At 32.4% G+C, this 16,002-nt stretch overlaps 1 protein-coding gene across 2 annotated transcripts in view; it reads right to left on the bottom strand.

The window, feature by feature from the left end:
- Hdx (highly divergent homeobox) overlaps positions 1–16,002 on the bottom strand; it is a 115,133-nt gene that overhangs the window by 84,458 nt on the left and 14,673 nt on the right. The window contains exon 2 of one of the 2 annotated variants that reach the window (XM_021188212.2): positions 7,554–7,700. The exons of the other annotated variant lie outside the window; for it this stretch is intronic. Coding sequence (XP_021043871.1) covers positions 7,554–7,700 — 147 coding nt within the window. The remainder of the gene's footprint in view (positions 1–7,553; positions 7,701–16,002) is intronic. 2 annotated transcript variants of the gene reach the window in all.

Below are 16,002 nucleotides of genomic sequence, written 5' to 3' on the forward strand. Positions count from 1 at the left end.
ATGTAAGGTTTATTTTTGTAAATTTTTAATGATGTACTTTAGAAAACCTCATAAATTATCCAATTTTCAGTGTTTACACAATGTATAGATACAACATTAATGTTGCTGTAATACTGTCTGTACTAGATTCTGCAAGACTATTCTGTATATATTATAGCTATTTTAGTAGATGTAACTTTTTAAATTATGTAAATTATGTAAAAATAATAACTTTGGGAAAAATATCATGTCAGCAAGTAGCAATGATTCCTAGGTGAATTCTTCTTGATCTCAAATGTATTCTTCTTCCAATATCCCATATAAAGTGACTTCCTGGAACAGTCATCCATCAGCTATCCTACTTTCATCATCTTTTCAATTAAAAAAATGGTTCCAGAAACTGTAATGTTCCCTTTTACTTCACATAACATAGTGGGAATTGTAAACTCACACTGACTTTCTTCAACTGGACAAGCAGGATCTGAAATAGTTTTTGGATAAACATAATTTCCTAAAAGGTGAATTTCATAAATACAAACATCTAAAATATGTTTCCAGATTTTCAATTTAAAACTGCATAGGAATGAGGTATTCTTACATTACAAAATATATACCACTAAACTTAAAAAATATTAAGGAAAGGACAGTGATTTGATAAAAATTGAATACAGGAACTATTTATTATACCTAGAGGACATCTCTGGACCTTATGTTTTACTTATAAATTTTATTGTTTACATATATATCTGTATAATATATATAATATTATATTAGTTTAATATATTATGTACACATCAAAGTAAAATACAATAAAATATCATGTATATCTGAAATTCAAATATCCAGTAACCCAGAAAACTTATTTATCTGGAACAGTCAGCACAGATGTCACAAGATCTATTGATGTAGCTCATTAATACAGTTATTACTAACTTGTAGCCCACTTTTTCTGATTTTACACATATTATAAACCAATACAGTATTATACTTTCCCACAAGTTAAAGAATTATAAATAGAATCAGTAGTAATAGAGGTTCCTGATTATAGGGTTCTCTGATAATGATATACTAAACAATGCTCATTACAAAGGAGGTGGGGATGATGCAGACTCAGTCTCTGAACAACCAGTAAAGGTGTCTATATGTGTGTGTGGACAAGAAAATAGAGGTAGTCAAGTTAAGAGTTCCCACTCCCTGGACTCTACTTAATATTCTTTTCCTTTTCCTCCAAACCTATTTACTGGCAATGGGAGTTTATATTTGCATTTCTTTTTATTCATTTTCAAACCATTAAGATGATTTAGGATTCTGGGTAGGATGAAAGGCAGAAAAGTGGGAAGGAAGAGAATACTAGCAGACTGGCAGAAGCAGAACACTGGGCTCAAGAAGAGAGCCTAGAAGAGATATGATAGCTAGTCTTAATAATTGTTTTGTGTCTGGGCAGGAGAGATGGCTCAGTGGTTAAAAGCACTGACTGCTCTGCCAGAGGTCCTGAGTTCAAATCCCAGCAACGATATGGTGGCTCACAATCTGTAATAGTCATCCAATACCATCTTCTGCTGTGTCTGAAGACAGCGACATTATAACCACATATATGAAATAAATAAATCTTGAAAAAAATAATTGCTGTGTGTCAATGGGCAAACTGAAGTATTGAATGAGACTTTTAAATAACTTCAGTTCTGAAAGTTAACATAAACATATTGGCACAGATTCCCAGGTTATGCTTGGAGAATTAGAACTTAGTAGCAACATGATTTCTGGAGGTGTGGAAGCCTTGCAAAGAAATGGCCAAAACTGTCCTACTACAATTACAGTAGTACCAAACTTCAGGACCACAGTATAGGAGCTCTCTGTTGACTTGTGGAACTGGGAAATTATAAAGTTATTTTTGAACTGCTACAGCAAACCACACACTTAGATGGATTTTTTTATCAGGAGGATTAAAAATACTCAGACTCAGAAAAGGAGAAGTCTAATGATTAAGATAAAGGAAAAAGAATAAGAGGACAACAATAAAACAGGCTCAGATTTGGAAGAAAAAAAGATTCTTTTAATTTTTTTTTAAATTTATTTTATATATGTTAGTACAGTGTCACTGTCTTCAGACACACCAGTAGAGGGCATCAGATTCCATTACAAATGGNTGTGAGCCACCATGTGGTTGCTGGAATTGAACTCAGGACCTCTAGAACAACAGTCAGTGCTCTTCAGCACTGAGCCATCTCTCCAGCTCCTCCCCCCCCAAAAAGATTCTTATATTAAAGAAAAAAGGAAATCAGGATAAAGATGATGGTAACTAAATTAAAGAAGAAAAGGACAATCTTTGGGAAGAGGAAAGGAGATGCAGAAGATGATGGAGAAGGAAAAAATGACTAATAAATTCTAAGATCAGATTTGCTAGTATTTTTGAGTGTGCAAAACAATGAGCACATATTCCTTCTTTGTGTATGATAGATATACAGTTAGGAATGATGCTATATAGCTAGCTATTCAATAACTCCCACTGTCAATTCTAACAGTGCTTTAAGAATGAGTAAAAGTGAACAGAAGGATTTTCTTTCTTGGTCAGATGTGCAGAACTTGGGATGTGTATATATAAATATAATACTGACTTAAATAAAATTGCTGTGACATTCATTTTTTTTAATCTGTGCCAAAAACGTGTTTTGAAAGAAAATATTATTTTCATCCTCAGACTTTGTACCGTCATTCATTTGTATAAGTGCACTTTGTCACTGCACAGGTCCTTCTCCTGCAACCTCAAAGTGTCACATAGCACTTGTACAAAATACCTGGCCACTCCATTCCCTCTTCCTGTGACCTGGACATCTCCCTGACTTCCTAATACGTATTAATTTATGAAACTGTTTTTCTCAGTGCAGTTTTGTTTGTATGTCCATTGGATTACAAACTTTATTCAAAAATAGAAAACAAAACAGGAAAAAGAATTTAAATGTTATGGTTCATAATGTTTTATGCAAGAAGCTCTGCTTGTTAATCACTTTCTTGGTTAACAATGTGAACCCTCCCAATGCAAATACACACAGTGCTTTAATAAAGGGTCAAGTGAGGGCTGGAGAGATGTCTCGGCAGTTAAGAGCACTGAATGCTCTTCCAGAGGTCCTGAGTTCAAATCCCACATGGTGGCTCACAACCATCCATAATGAGATCTGACGCCCTCTTCTGGGATGTCTGAAGACAGCCACAGCAAGCGAGCGGGTCCAGAGCAAGAAGAAAAAGTGTCTGAAGACAGCTACAGTGTATTTACATATAGTAAATAAATAAATCTTAATAAATAAAGGGCCATGTAATCCGACACACACACCCAAAAAACCCCAATGTGAAACCATATTAGTAGGATAAAGAAACAGCACCATTAGCCCATTTCAGAGGCCAAACCCTTGAACAATGTTAATAAGATTTTCAAGTCAAAGTTTTCAGTTGGTTTCTCAAATGATTTGTATAGCAGCCCTGCGAAGCATTGTTTCTACATAGACTCTTTAATTATCCTTCTTAGAGTTTTAGAGTATTGATGGATATTTAAGTGGTATATAGTAGGTATTCTTAGTTGAAAGCAAACCAGTATTAGAGTTTAGACTTTTTTTAATACATCACTATTAAAAAAAATATGTGCTTGGTTATATAGTTATATAGTTACTAAATAAAATAACATGAGCAGAGAAGAATGTCACATTGGCTCCATGCTCAAGGCAATTACTTTTTAAATCTTGGAAATTTGCTTTTGTTTTTCTGTTGGTTTACAAATTTGTAAATTTCTTTTATACAAGGCATCTAGCACATGCTAACCTACGTAGCCAAGGATAATATTGAAATTATGATCCCCCCGGCTTTATCTTTTTACAGGGGTTTACCACATCACCCAACTTACGTGGTGATGAAGATAGAACCCAGGGCTTATTACATGCTAGGCAAGTAGTCTATCAGCTGAACTATATTTCTAGCCCAATTATTAAAAGAATCAGTATATTAATTGCACTTATGCATCTGAGATACTTTAAAATTACATACTAGAGTACTATTATTGTCTATTAGTTTAGATGCATGATTTATATTTCTTTTAAGACAGAGTATCATATAACCCGACTGTTCGTGAATTTATTAAAAGGCACAGGATGAGCACAAATTTCTAAATAACCTGTTTCCATCTTCCATATGTTAAGGTCACATAACTATGCCTTGCTGCTTCGAACTGGTGATTTAAAATTAAAACTATCAGTACAGACAGTAAAAATATTTCACAGTTGATTGAAATAAAATACTTGGGGTAAATTTTGTGGGAGCATTATAATCTTAGAAGAAAAACAATTCACCTAATATTAGCAGTAAGGTTCGTATTTCAATTCTGAAGAATTCTCTTTGTACACTTAATGCTTATGTTTTTTGAGACAGGCTCTCATGCCAGCCAGGATGGTCTCAACATGTTATGTACCCACAGGTGACCTTGATTTCCTGAGTCCTCCCTGCCCTTTTCTCCCAATCCCTCTGCTAGGATTACAGGTGTGCCTCCAAGCACATCTGATTTTAGAGTGGTTATTTTAGAAAATTACTAGGTCTCAATGGTATATAAAGAATTAGAGGCAACTGATTAAACCTGGAAGCAGCAGAGGTAGTTTTCCCCAGGGAAGAACTGGACATTGATTGTCCAGGGCCAGAGTTCTAGAAACATACATACAAGTAAAACTATACAGACTGAACAGGTTATAGTCAGGAATATATATGCATATACATAATTATATGCATGCAATAACAAGTGCAAAAAGAAGCCATGAATTTGAAGGAGAATGGGGAGGCATATATGCTAGGACATGGGGGAAAGCATATATGGGAGGACATGGAGGGAGGACAAAGAAGAAAGAACTGTGACTATATTACTGTATATTAACATTTTAATCAATCATCTTACAAATATAATCAAATTTACAGTTGTCTGGTTTATAAACACTTAGAATATTCAAACAACCTTAAAGACTTATTTATTTTTGTGGAGGGTATTTCTGCAGATTTCATATTTTTTTAAAACATTGGGATTTATTTTAATGCTTTTGCATGGCAATATCTGTTTTCTTAAATCATCAAAGTTAATTTTGTACAGCTTCTTTTTTGACACAGGGTTGGACTACGTGGACTGGGTGGTCTTGAACTTGTAGGGACTCTCCTACCTCTGCCTCCCTTATGCTGTAGTTCTGTGTGTGCACCACCACGCCCAGCTCAACAGTGCACTGAATAAGCCATAGAGTGTAATTTTTTTAAAAAAATTACAACACTCTTGATCCAGAAGGGGGAACATAAAAACAACGTAATGAAATTCATTAAGTATAATTGACATATGCCAATAAACTCTTAATAAGAAAACACTAAACAACAAAAAAACTAAGAGTACAATTATTTTCCAAGTTTCCTATCAAAGAAAAGAACAAAAATATGTACTTAAGAAATACTTCTTCCTAAAATGTTGTAAATAAAGAAAATTCATTGAGGGCTACAAAAATTAAACCTTATCCAAAGCTGCTCAGATATAAGATCAAAAACTTAGCAATGCTTATCAGATATAAATGTCCACTCCTTGTAAATGCCTCATTCATCGAAAGGAAAATGAAAAACATGTCAGACAAACTAGGATAATGAGAATCAAAGATGATGATCTAGCAAGCCAAGTCTTCATAGGAAAAAAGAAAGGAAAATGTTTGAATTGCCAATATTTGGAAGTCATAAAATTCTCTTGCAGTTCTGCCTTTTACATTTACTACCTCTAAATCTCTTTTTTCAGTACAGAGATATTTAATATCATCAGTATTTTATAACCATTACCACTACTTAATGTCAGAACATTTTTTTCTTCCGTTTTGAGGGTTAGTTGGGTCTCGTTACAGCATTTTCATACTTCCCTGTTCTAAATCACTTCACCTTTTTCTATATCTCAATGTTCTCTTGTCCATTTACTTCATAGTGATTATTTTTACTTGGAGGTTTTAGTCAGTCTTTTAAGTTCACTTTATACATATACATACATGTTTACTATATACAGAGCAAATAATATAATACTTAAAATTCTTCAGAAAAAACAACATAATAAAAATAATAAAGATCTCTCTCGAGTGGGGTGTATAATTAGCAAAATATGGGGGAGATTGTAGATTTAAAAATGTACAACCTGCTCTGCTGAGCCTTTGTCTGAGTGGAAAAAGAATGAATATTATGTTGGAATGTAGATTTGAAATACTGACTTTGTATACAACTGATAATTTCCTGGAATGAAGAAAATTGATTGCTTTACACAAGTCCTTATATCTATACAATATTATAGTCACAATACTACATTCTAAGAATTGAAACCTATTACTATCATTGCTTTAGATTTTCAATCCATGAGCAGTAAAAATATATTTCTATATTCAAATATAATAGAATTAGTTATGAGGTGAAGAATTCAATAATGAATTTGAAATTTAAAAGATGGTCCACATTTCAGTTGCCTGGAAGATGATTTACTTCAAAGTAATGATGAGACAAGGGGGGAAGTCCAAGGAAATAGCAGTTGGAAAAAGAGTTTGTTTTTATACAGCACAATCTCCTCAACTTGAAATATTTTATTATTTTTAATTTAAATGGTGCAGTTAGAGCTACCAAAAGGAGATATTTCTAGTTTTTATAGAAATGTGAATCTAATAGTTGATCTTAGACAATACTTACCCTGTAATTCATGGCATAATCTCCTATTTGAAAGTGAATAAATTTTTAAGTTCTTAAGAAATAATTTTGAAATCTCTCTATCTAAAGATCTTCTCTAGTGTCTTTGAAGGTACAATTGTACAGCAAAATAAACTGAAAAATATATATTCCTCTTTTCCCAAAATTAGCCTAGTGAATGTCATGGACAGGAAAGTTGTTAATCTTTGAATCAGTAGGGTTCCACACCAAAAGGATTTGTAGAATGTTTAAATAAACATGAAAGGACCGATGCATCCAATAAAATCTAGTTCTATTAGATTTATCATTTGCCTCCTCTCTATTACCTCATTGCTGTTCAGGAATGTGGAGTAGCTTTGATTTTATTTTTACACAGAATAAGAATGGTTGAAATAATTTCTTCCTCTGGGATTCCCTGTATCATACTTGCTAACCATTAAATATATACATTTTACTTAGAAAGAAAATACATCCGTAAAACCAATTGTACTTTCCTGAAAAGAGAAACTCTCAAATCTTAAATGTGAGAGGAAAAGTTCTAACTATAACAACAAAAAAAGATAGGTAATTGTAATTGCTTCAGAAAAATCTCTGTTTCACTAATCATGTTATTGATATTTATTAGTTCAAAGATTTATATAAGAGATATGTTCATACTGCAAGGGTTTTAGTATTTTCAAGGTATTTATAAAAAATAGATACTAGGTGGGTTTCTTTTTTTATCAAAATAATATTTTTACATCAGGGAAATGAAGCTGTGTATAAAGTTAGGACTTCATACCCTGAATAGTTTTTTCTTATAGTAAGCAAATATCATTTGTAATAAAAAGCTATAAATTCAAGTGCAAGACCTCAATACTTACCCTGACTACACTGAAGTCCAGCTTAGTCTCCTGTGCACACTGTAATATGAGCTGAAAGCAATTTTTACTTTGATTTGTCATTCCATTTTCATAATAACGCTGTAAAATCCTTTGTTGCTCTACAGTAAATACAGAACGTAGATTCATCTAAAAATAAAAGAAGATACTCTGAAAATTTGAATAAAAATTTGGTAGGTGTAGATTTTGAACACTTGTTTTTGATACAATTTCAGTGTTTCTAAGCTGCACAATTTATGTAAATTAATTAATCCTCAGTAATAGGCAGTAATTTGTGTGCTAAAGGGAGACAGCTTCCCCTTGAAAAATATATACAAATATTTAATTTGCTTGGAAAAGCACAAATTTCAAAGACAGTAAAGTAACATAGAAAACGAAAAAGAGAAAAAGAGTCAAGCTCTTATCTGGTTAGTGTCAATACATGGGGAAAACAGTTTTCACGGAAATAAATATTTATGGCTAGTAAAGCCAGAGATGGTGTTAGCCATACGCAGTCAATTATCAACAGGGACACTCACTGTTCTATGTCAAGAAAAGCATCTGGCATATGTCTTAATAGTCAGAAGCTGTGCTCAGAAACAAAGGGGACTCTTTTTTCCCCCTCATTCTGAGTTAAAAAGAAATTTTTATCATATATTTTAAAACCTGTCTTTTTAATTTTTTGTTTGTTTTGATTTTGCTCTAGGACAGGCTGAGCTCCAACTCCTTATCTTCCTGCCTCTACCAAATGCTAGGATTAAAAGGGTTTCCAAACACCCTCAGCTCAATATGGTTAATAACCATGAAAGTGCTGCTGCTGTAGGTAATACTATCTAAAATGATTATTTTAATAACTATAGCAGCTAAATGGAAATTCAAACTGAGTATAACTTACTAAAGCCGCGTGGAAACTCTTGTCTTTTTAAATTAAATGGACACCATCAAAAGTAGACAATGTAAATTTACTTTTCCTGATAATGGACAAGATGTTTACTAAAAATCTTGTGTATCTTCCAAGAAAATGGCAGGTCAAACACTATTTTTAAAGGATGAATTATAGTAGTGCATTTTTTAAAAAAAGAGCATTTGTAATTTGATTAAGGGAATTTCGGATTTCTGTTAAAAATTTGGCACATAGAAAGAATTTCTTGAGGAAGTTATTCCTTAAAATTAGAAAACTGCCACAACCAAAATACCAAACATTTTCCCTAGTATACAGTGTATTGAAACAATCAAGGTCATCAATATGGAAATACAAATTATTTCCCCCTGCTCTCAATACTTATATTAAATCCATCCAATAAAAAAATTAATGAATCATAAAGTCTAACCATACTCTACAGTATGTTATTGGGTTTTTATTTTTTATTTTTAAAACTTTGCTCCTTGCTCACACAAACCCTTCTCTGTTAAGAGATATGATTAAAGGAAATTAAATGTAGGAGAGGCCACAGGAGAAATGAATGTAGAGTTTCTTTCAGGATCATCCAGAAATAAAGACCTCCATTAACTTTCTGAAGGAGCGTACGGAAGGATGCTCAGTAATGTGAATGTCAACTTGACCAAGCACTCAAGGATGATTGCAACAGTAGGTAGGGACAATATCCATCAAATCAATTTGTACTGTTATGGGTTCCAACTCTCAAAGTTTACCCTAAATGGTTCAACCACAATCAGAAGAAGATCCAGAAACTAGATGGAAGTCAAATACCTGAAATACCTCATCTGATTTAGAAGCAAGGTACCCTGGAATGGATTCTGAGGGTGGCGAATTCAAATTATGAATGCACAATTAGGAAAATCACTCTGATCCTTTCCTGTACAACTGCATCTACAGTAAAATCCTACACTACAGGATGCAGTTGATATCCAAGTGTGAGCATTCCTCCCTAGAAATATAGGATAAACTATTTTCCTATTGGCTGGCTACAATCACTACACTTACTTTATAAAGAACAGCTGGACTTCTCCACTGATAACTAATATGCAAATGCAAGAGACTGAACACCAAACACATCTATAGAAATGCTAAGGACTTTTTAAGTCTTTCCCTTAAATTCAGCACTAACAGCAAAAAGACACTTTTGCTGAAAGGAGCTGTTTTTCTTTTAAGTTACTAAATAACCCATCTGAAAAAGATGTCATTATTTTTACCCATCATAGCTATGTTTGTCTATATTAAATGAACACACAGCCAAAATTGGCAATACAAAGCAATAATCAGAAATATTTCTTTTAAAATAATCCATGTAGAAAACAAAATGGCATGCCATTGGTTCCATGGAATTAGTCATTGGATTTGCATGGAAAGAAGTTCTGAATTGAATAACTAATTATTGAAATCACAGACCATTTAGCCTTGCCTCAAAATTCTCTAGTTTCATATTCTATGCATCTCCTCATTCACCCAACACACACCAGACCATAGGAATAAGACAGCCTGTATGATACTTAAGCTGATCTGCTTTCTATTCAGCAAATCACCTAATTTCCTTGAGCATACTGTTCCTGGTCTGTAAAATGCTGGGCTGCACAATTTGACTTGCCTACTAATTAATCTCAGTTCCTACAAGACAGAAATTTGAGTTCACTTTTCTCAAATTCTCCACAATGTAATTTGTATTGTTAATATAAATAAGCCCTTAAATTATTAATTTCAAGGATCAAATTTCTCATGTTCATTTTAGCTTCAAGATTCAGTGTTTTAATAAGGACGCTGAGCTAATGAGAAAAGATAAATTATGCTCAGTATATCATATTCAAACCACCAGAGCAATGACTAAATATTTAAAATTTGTTGCTTTAGGAATACTTAAGGCATACATCTTCTAGAAATGACAGCTTCCTTAGATATTCCTAATATCCAAGATTGTACATTTAGGTGGAAATATTCCAGATAAATCCTGATATCATACTGCTTTTACATATTTGATGCCATATTTAAATCACACACTTTAAAGTCCAATGTTTAAACGATGTCTTCACTGCTTAACTTACCTGAAAATTCATTAACAACTATTCATCTTTGAAACTTTTATAAATGAGATGACCAGACAAATCTATCTCTAATTCAGATATAATACATTTTTAGTATTAAAATTTTGAGTTTTAGGTCAGCCACTGGTGTTTACAAAATGGAGTCAAGACTAATAAAAGCCACATATATCTTCAACAAATATGCCTGTATCAGCATCGTCCTTTTTACACATTACTGTTATTCAGTTTTAAATTTCATGCAGCAAAACTCATTCTTTTGAAAGTATTGTTGTAGTAAGGCAAATGTATATGGTCATAAATCTATGATGGCAGTCAAAATATAAAATATTTCAAGCCCTCCCGAATATTTTTTACACTACCTCGTTGTAATCAATGCCTCCAGCAACTCCAGTTTGTGTCACCCACTAAGAATTCCAAATATATGACATCATACAGCATGGTCTTCTGAGATTTGCTCTTTTCATTCGGCATATTGTATGTCAGACTAATTTGTGTTTTCAATAGTTTGCTCTTTTCTTTCAGAGGTTTATTTTACTATGTGAATATACCTTCCTTAAAATAGTCCTTTCCTGATGAACATCTGGGTTCTTCCAAGTTCTTGGCAATTATATACAAAGTGGCTAAGAAAATGTATGTGCAATTTTATGCATACAAGTAAGTGTTCACTTCTTTTGCATGAATACCTAGGAGTGGTATTGCTGAGTCATATGCTTAAGTGTCTAAGTTACATGATTTCAAATGCAATATTCAATGAAAGGTTACATTACTTTATTTCCTCATATGCATTTGTTACTGCCAAGACTATTGAAAATGTGGTTGAAATGTGTGATTTATGCATAACTATGGTTCCATTACTTTGTATTTTCCTCATGATTCATGATGTTGAACAAGCACATACACTCTTTTGCCATCTATGTATCTTGTATAATATTTTAAACTTTTAAAGTACTAATTTAAAAAGTGATATCAAATAGAAAGACAGCCCTGAAGGTACTACTTCTGATAAAGCATATATAATTCAGTATATATAGTGAACACTGAAAACTGCTTTTGATTTCAAAAATACCTGAAGTACTTGGGAAATATTTGAACAAGATACTTATATAAACAAGATAGGTGGAACGGTGTAGGGGATCTTGGAGGAATTGTGGGATGGGAAACCATAATCAGAATATATTTCATCAGAAAAATATATGTTCAAATTAAAATTTTTACAGTACAACTTTGAGAGGCTGAGAAGAGATAAAGAAAGGGAATGTGGGAGAGGTTGTCAGGACAGGGAAGGGGGAAATAATGTAATCATATTTTAGTTAAAATTTCAAAATATTCCACAGATCAGGGGTTTTAATTTTGATGACATTTATTTCCCCTTTTATTGACTCTGCTTTTTATATTAGTTTTGCTTGAGTTACACTATTCGATACCCAATAACTTTTCATATAATTTTGGCCATTAGTTTGGAATCCTGCTGTGACTGTGTCTGTGGTTATACTGAATCGATAGATGAGTTTAATGAAATTCATTATCTTAGCATTATTACGTTTCTTAATTCATCAAAGTATTTAGTTACATGTTGATTTCTGGTTTTTCAATATACAGATCAAACACTTGCAATGTCAAAATTATACAAACATATTTCATATATGCCAGTAGGGTGTTATAGTAAATTTCATTCATTTTTAAATATCCAGTTGTTCTTTATCATTTTATTGATACACTGTTGATTTGCTATGTTGAGTTTGCAGTTGAAAACTTTACACAGTTCACATATTACTTGCAGAAGCCTTTTATTTTGTGCTTGGTACATTTCTAAGCTTACACCATCCACACAGATAGGCTTACTTCTTTTCCAATATTTATGTCTTTTATTTCTCTATCTTGACTTATTACACTGGCTGGGAACTACAGCATGGTTTTTTTTTTTTTACTTAATCAGTATAATATTTCGCCCTTGTGCTTAATTTCTGAAGCAAAGATTAAGTCTTTTACCACTAAGTATAATATTATTTGTAGATTTATCAATATTACTCTTATTATTTAATAAGAATGTCTTGTATTTTCACTAAATGGAACACCATCAACAGCATCAGTAAGTGATTAATTTTTCCATGTATTTGCATATCTACTGAGATGACAGTATTTGTTGCTCTCTAATATTTTGACATGGTAAATTATGTTATTTGATTTTGAAATGGTAAAACTACCTCCATTCCTAGCATAAACCCCAGTTATGGTACATGCATTTGATTTTACATATCATTTGAGTTGACTTATAAATATTTCTATCACCACTTTTGAGTCTCTATATTTTGGGGGGTATTTCTGGTTCTCTTGTGCTATATTTAGCATTGCTACTATGCTAATGAGTAACAAAATAGATTTTCTCTATATATTCTAAAAGAGATTACATATAACTGCTATATTTCATTTTAAATCTTTGTTTAAAATTTCCAAATACAACTATAGAGGGTCAGCAAGCTAAGTCAGAGGATAAAGGTACTTGACACCAAGCCTAATGATGACTTAGATCCTCAGGATCCACACTGAAAAATATCCTTCAACTTCCACATAGGTTCACACACACACACACACACACACACACACACACACACACACACACACAAATAAAACCATGGTTGCCATGCCTGTGAGGTGTTAAACTGCTATTATTCCTATATTATCTAAATGATCGAAGTTTGAGTGAGTTTCGGCCCTCTGTTTTTCAGGGAATTTGTTCATTTAATCTAAATTGCTGAATTCCAAAGCGTGAATTTATTCCATTTCCTTTCTACTTGTCTAATGACTATAGAGTCTGCAGTGATTTATCCTTTTCCTTCTTGGTATTGGTAATGTGTTTCTTTCCTCTTTCTTGTGAGCTTGGCAAGTTTATCACTTATATTGATCTGAAAGAACTAGTTTTTCACTTCATTGATTTTTGTCAAAGTTTTTCTGTCTTCATTTACATTTATGTTTAATTTCTGCTCTAACTATTTACTGTTTGCTCTTCCCTTCACTCTGGTTTGTTTGGATTCAATTTACACTTAAAAGAGATTCTTACGGAAGGTCTTATACCATTGTTTTGAGATATATTTTCACAAATATAAGCAATTACCATTATACATTTAAATTTCTAATAAGTACTTTATTCATGGTCTGCAAATTGTGGTAATAATTTAAAGTTACCCTTCAGTTTACAGTACTTTCAAAGTCCCTTTATTTATAGTTTAGTTAAAATGTGTAAGTATTATATTTCTTGCTATTGATTTCTACTTGTGAAAGTGGAGAATATATTTTGAGTTACATAAAAAGAGGGAAACTTAACCATATATAGTCAGTCATTTCTCTAAATTCTGATTTCTTTTCAAGTCTGCTTGGTATTGTTCATTTCCAAAGTTCTTTGGGGAGCTTTAATTTTTATTGCTAAATGTTCCATGTACAGTTAAAGGACTATGTATTCTACTGTTGCATGAATGTATCTGTAAATGTCAATTGATTACATTGTCTCATATCGCTGTTTGAGCTTTCTATATACTTACTGGTTTTTCTGACTATCTTTTAAATCTGTTATTGAAAGAATGAAGTCTTCAAATATAGATAGATTTTTTTTCTTTTTTTCTTTATATCAGTTTTGGCTTTATGTATTTTAAAAAATCTGTTTTTTAGCACATGGACATTTGAGCACTATCATATATTTTGGTATACTGAACTTTTTTCAATAGTCATTTTCTACAGGCCATCTATATTCCTGTGTTTTTCCTTGGTTTGCATTCAACTAAGCTTGATGTTAATCTATATAATTCAGGGTGTTTATTAGTATGTCTGTGTCTCAATATAACATTTTCTGTTGTTTTACTTCTAATCTGTTACTATAATATAAAGTGAATCCTTTTTATAAAGCAGATAATTTAAGTCTTTTTTATTTGTTTTAATTTTGGCGGTTTTTGGTGTTTGTTTGTTTGTTTGTTTGTTTGTTGAGACAGGCTTTCTCTATGTGTAGGCCTGGTTGTCATGGAACTCACTCTGTAGACTAGGCTGGCCTCCAACTCACAGATAAGTGGGCCTCTTTTTCCCAAGTTTAAGGCATGTGTCGCCACCACGTGACAAGCAATCAATGTCTTTAGAGTTATTAGAACACTAGTATTAAATATACTGAGATAATTAGACTAATATATATTACTTAATCATTGACTCTGACATTTTGCTCTTTGACACCTTCTTTCCCACTTGTGGATTTATTTATTTAAAAACATGGGGTCGTGTAATTTAATAGTTGATTAATGTATGCATGTTTTTCCTCTCACGCTGGCTTCAAAATCACATATAACAGAGGGTGACACTGAATTCCAGATCTTCTTGAATCTACCCCTCAGGTACTCAGGCTGTAGGTGTGGGCAACCATACCAAGGATTTTTCCAATTTATTTGGAATCATTTTAATAATTTTTCACTTTATGTTTAATTCATCAGATTTCTGGCTACACGCCTATATACATTTATATATAGTATAGCTTTTTCTCAAAGATAGCATGTTGACTTCTTAAATACTTTCTTTTCTGTTTCATATATTTCTGCCTTTAAATGTTACTTCCTCCTTTTTCCAGGTAGTGGGTGTAATGTTTTGTTTCCCAAAATTTAGCGATCTCTCAAATATTTCAATTACTGATTTTCAGATTCACTGTGTTATGACCAGAGAACATCCTTTCTAGGAGTTTTTTGTTTGTTTTGTTTTATTGATTTTTTGACAGTTTGATATCCTTAAATAGGTCCATGTTGATGAGATTTCTATGAGCACCTTACTATTACATGTATTTTGTTATTGTTTTTATATTAATCAACTAAGTTAAGCTGACTGAGAGTGCCACATAAATCTTAAAATGTAATTGATTTTTGACTCTATATTTGTAGCAAATACTAAGAAAAGGTATTCAGCTCTCAGAATGCAAGTGTCATTGTTTCTTTTTTATGTTTTGTTTCAAATTTTAGAGTGCTATTATTTGATACAAACTGTTTAAGCATTTTATGTTTTAATTAATTGATCCCTTTATTAAAAAGAATTGCCATCTTCATCCCTAGCAATATTTTTTTCCTTTTTAATTCTTGTTTTTTGGGTGTGGGGGGGCGTTTTGAGACAGGGTTTCTCTGTATAGCTCCGGCTATCCTGGAACTCCCTCTGTAGACCAGGCTGGCTTCGAACTCAGAAATTCACCTGCCTCTGCCTCCCAAGCACTTGGATTAAAGGTGTGCGCCACCACTGCCCAGCTCCTTTTTAATTCTTATATGATATATTGATATAATATAGCTTTCTTCTCATGTTACATTTTTTCATTCACTTATATATGTCTGTGTCTTCCTATTTAATGTAAGTTACTTGTAGGCAGTTTATGCCTTTTAGATGTCCTATTTTGACAGTTTTTAATTGACATAAACATCAATATGGTTGAGTTTAAGTGTTTAAT

The sequence above is a fragment of the Mus pahari genome, chromosome X, assembly GCF_900095145.1.
Source record: "Mus pahari chromosome X, PAHARI_EIJ_v1.1, whole genome shotgun sequence".
NCBI classification, from domain to species: domain Eukaryota; kingdom Metazoa; phylum Chordata; class Mammalia; order Rodentia; family Muridae; genus Mus; species Mus pahari.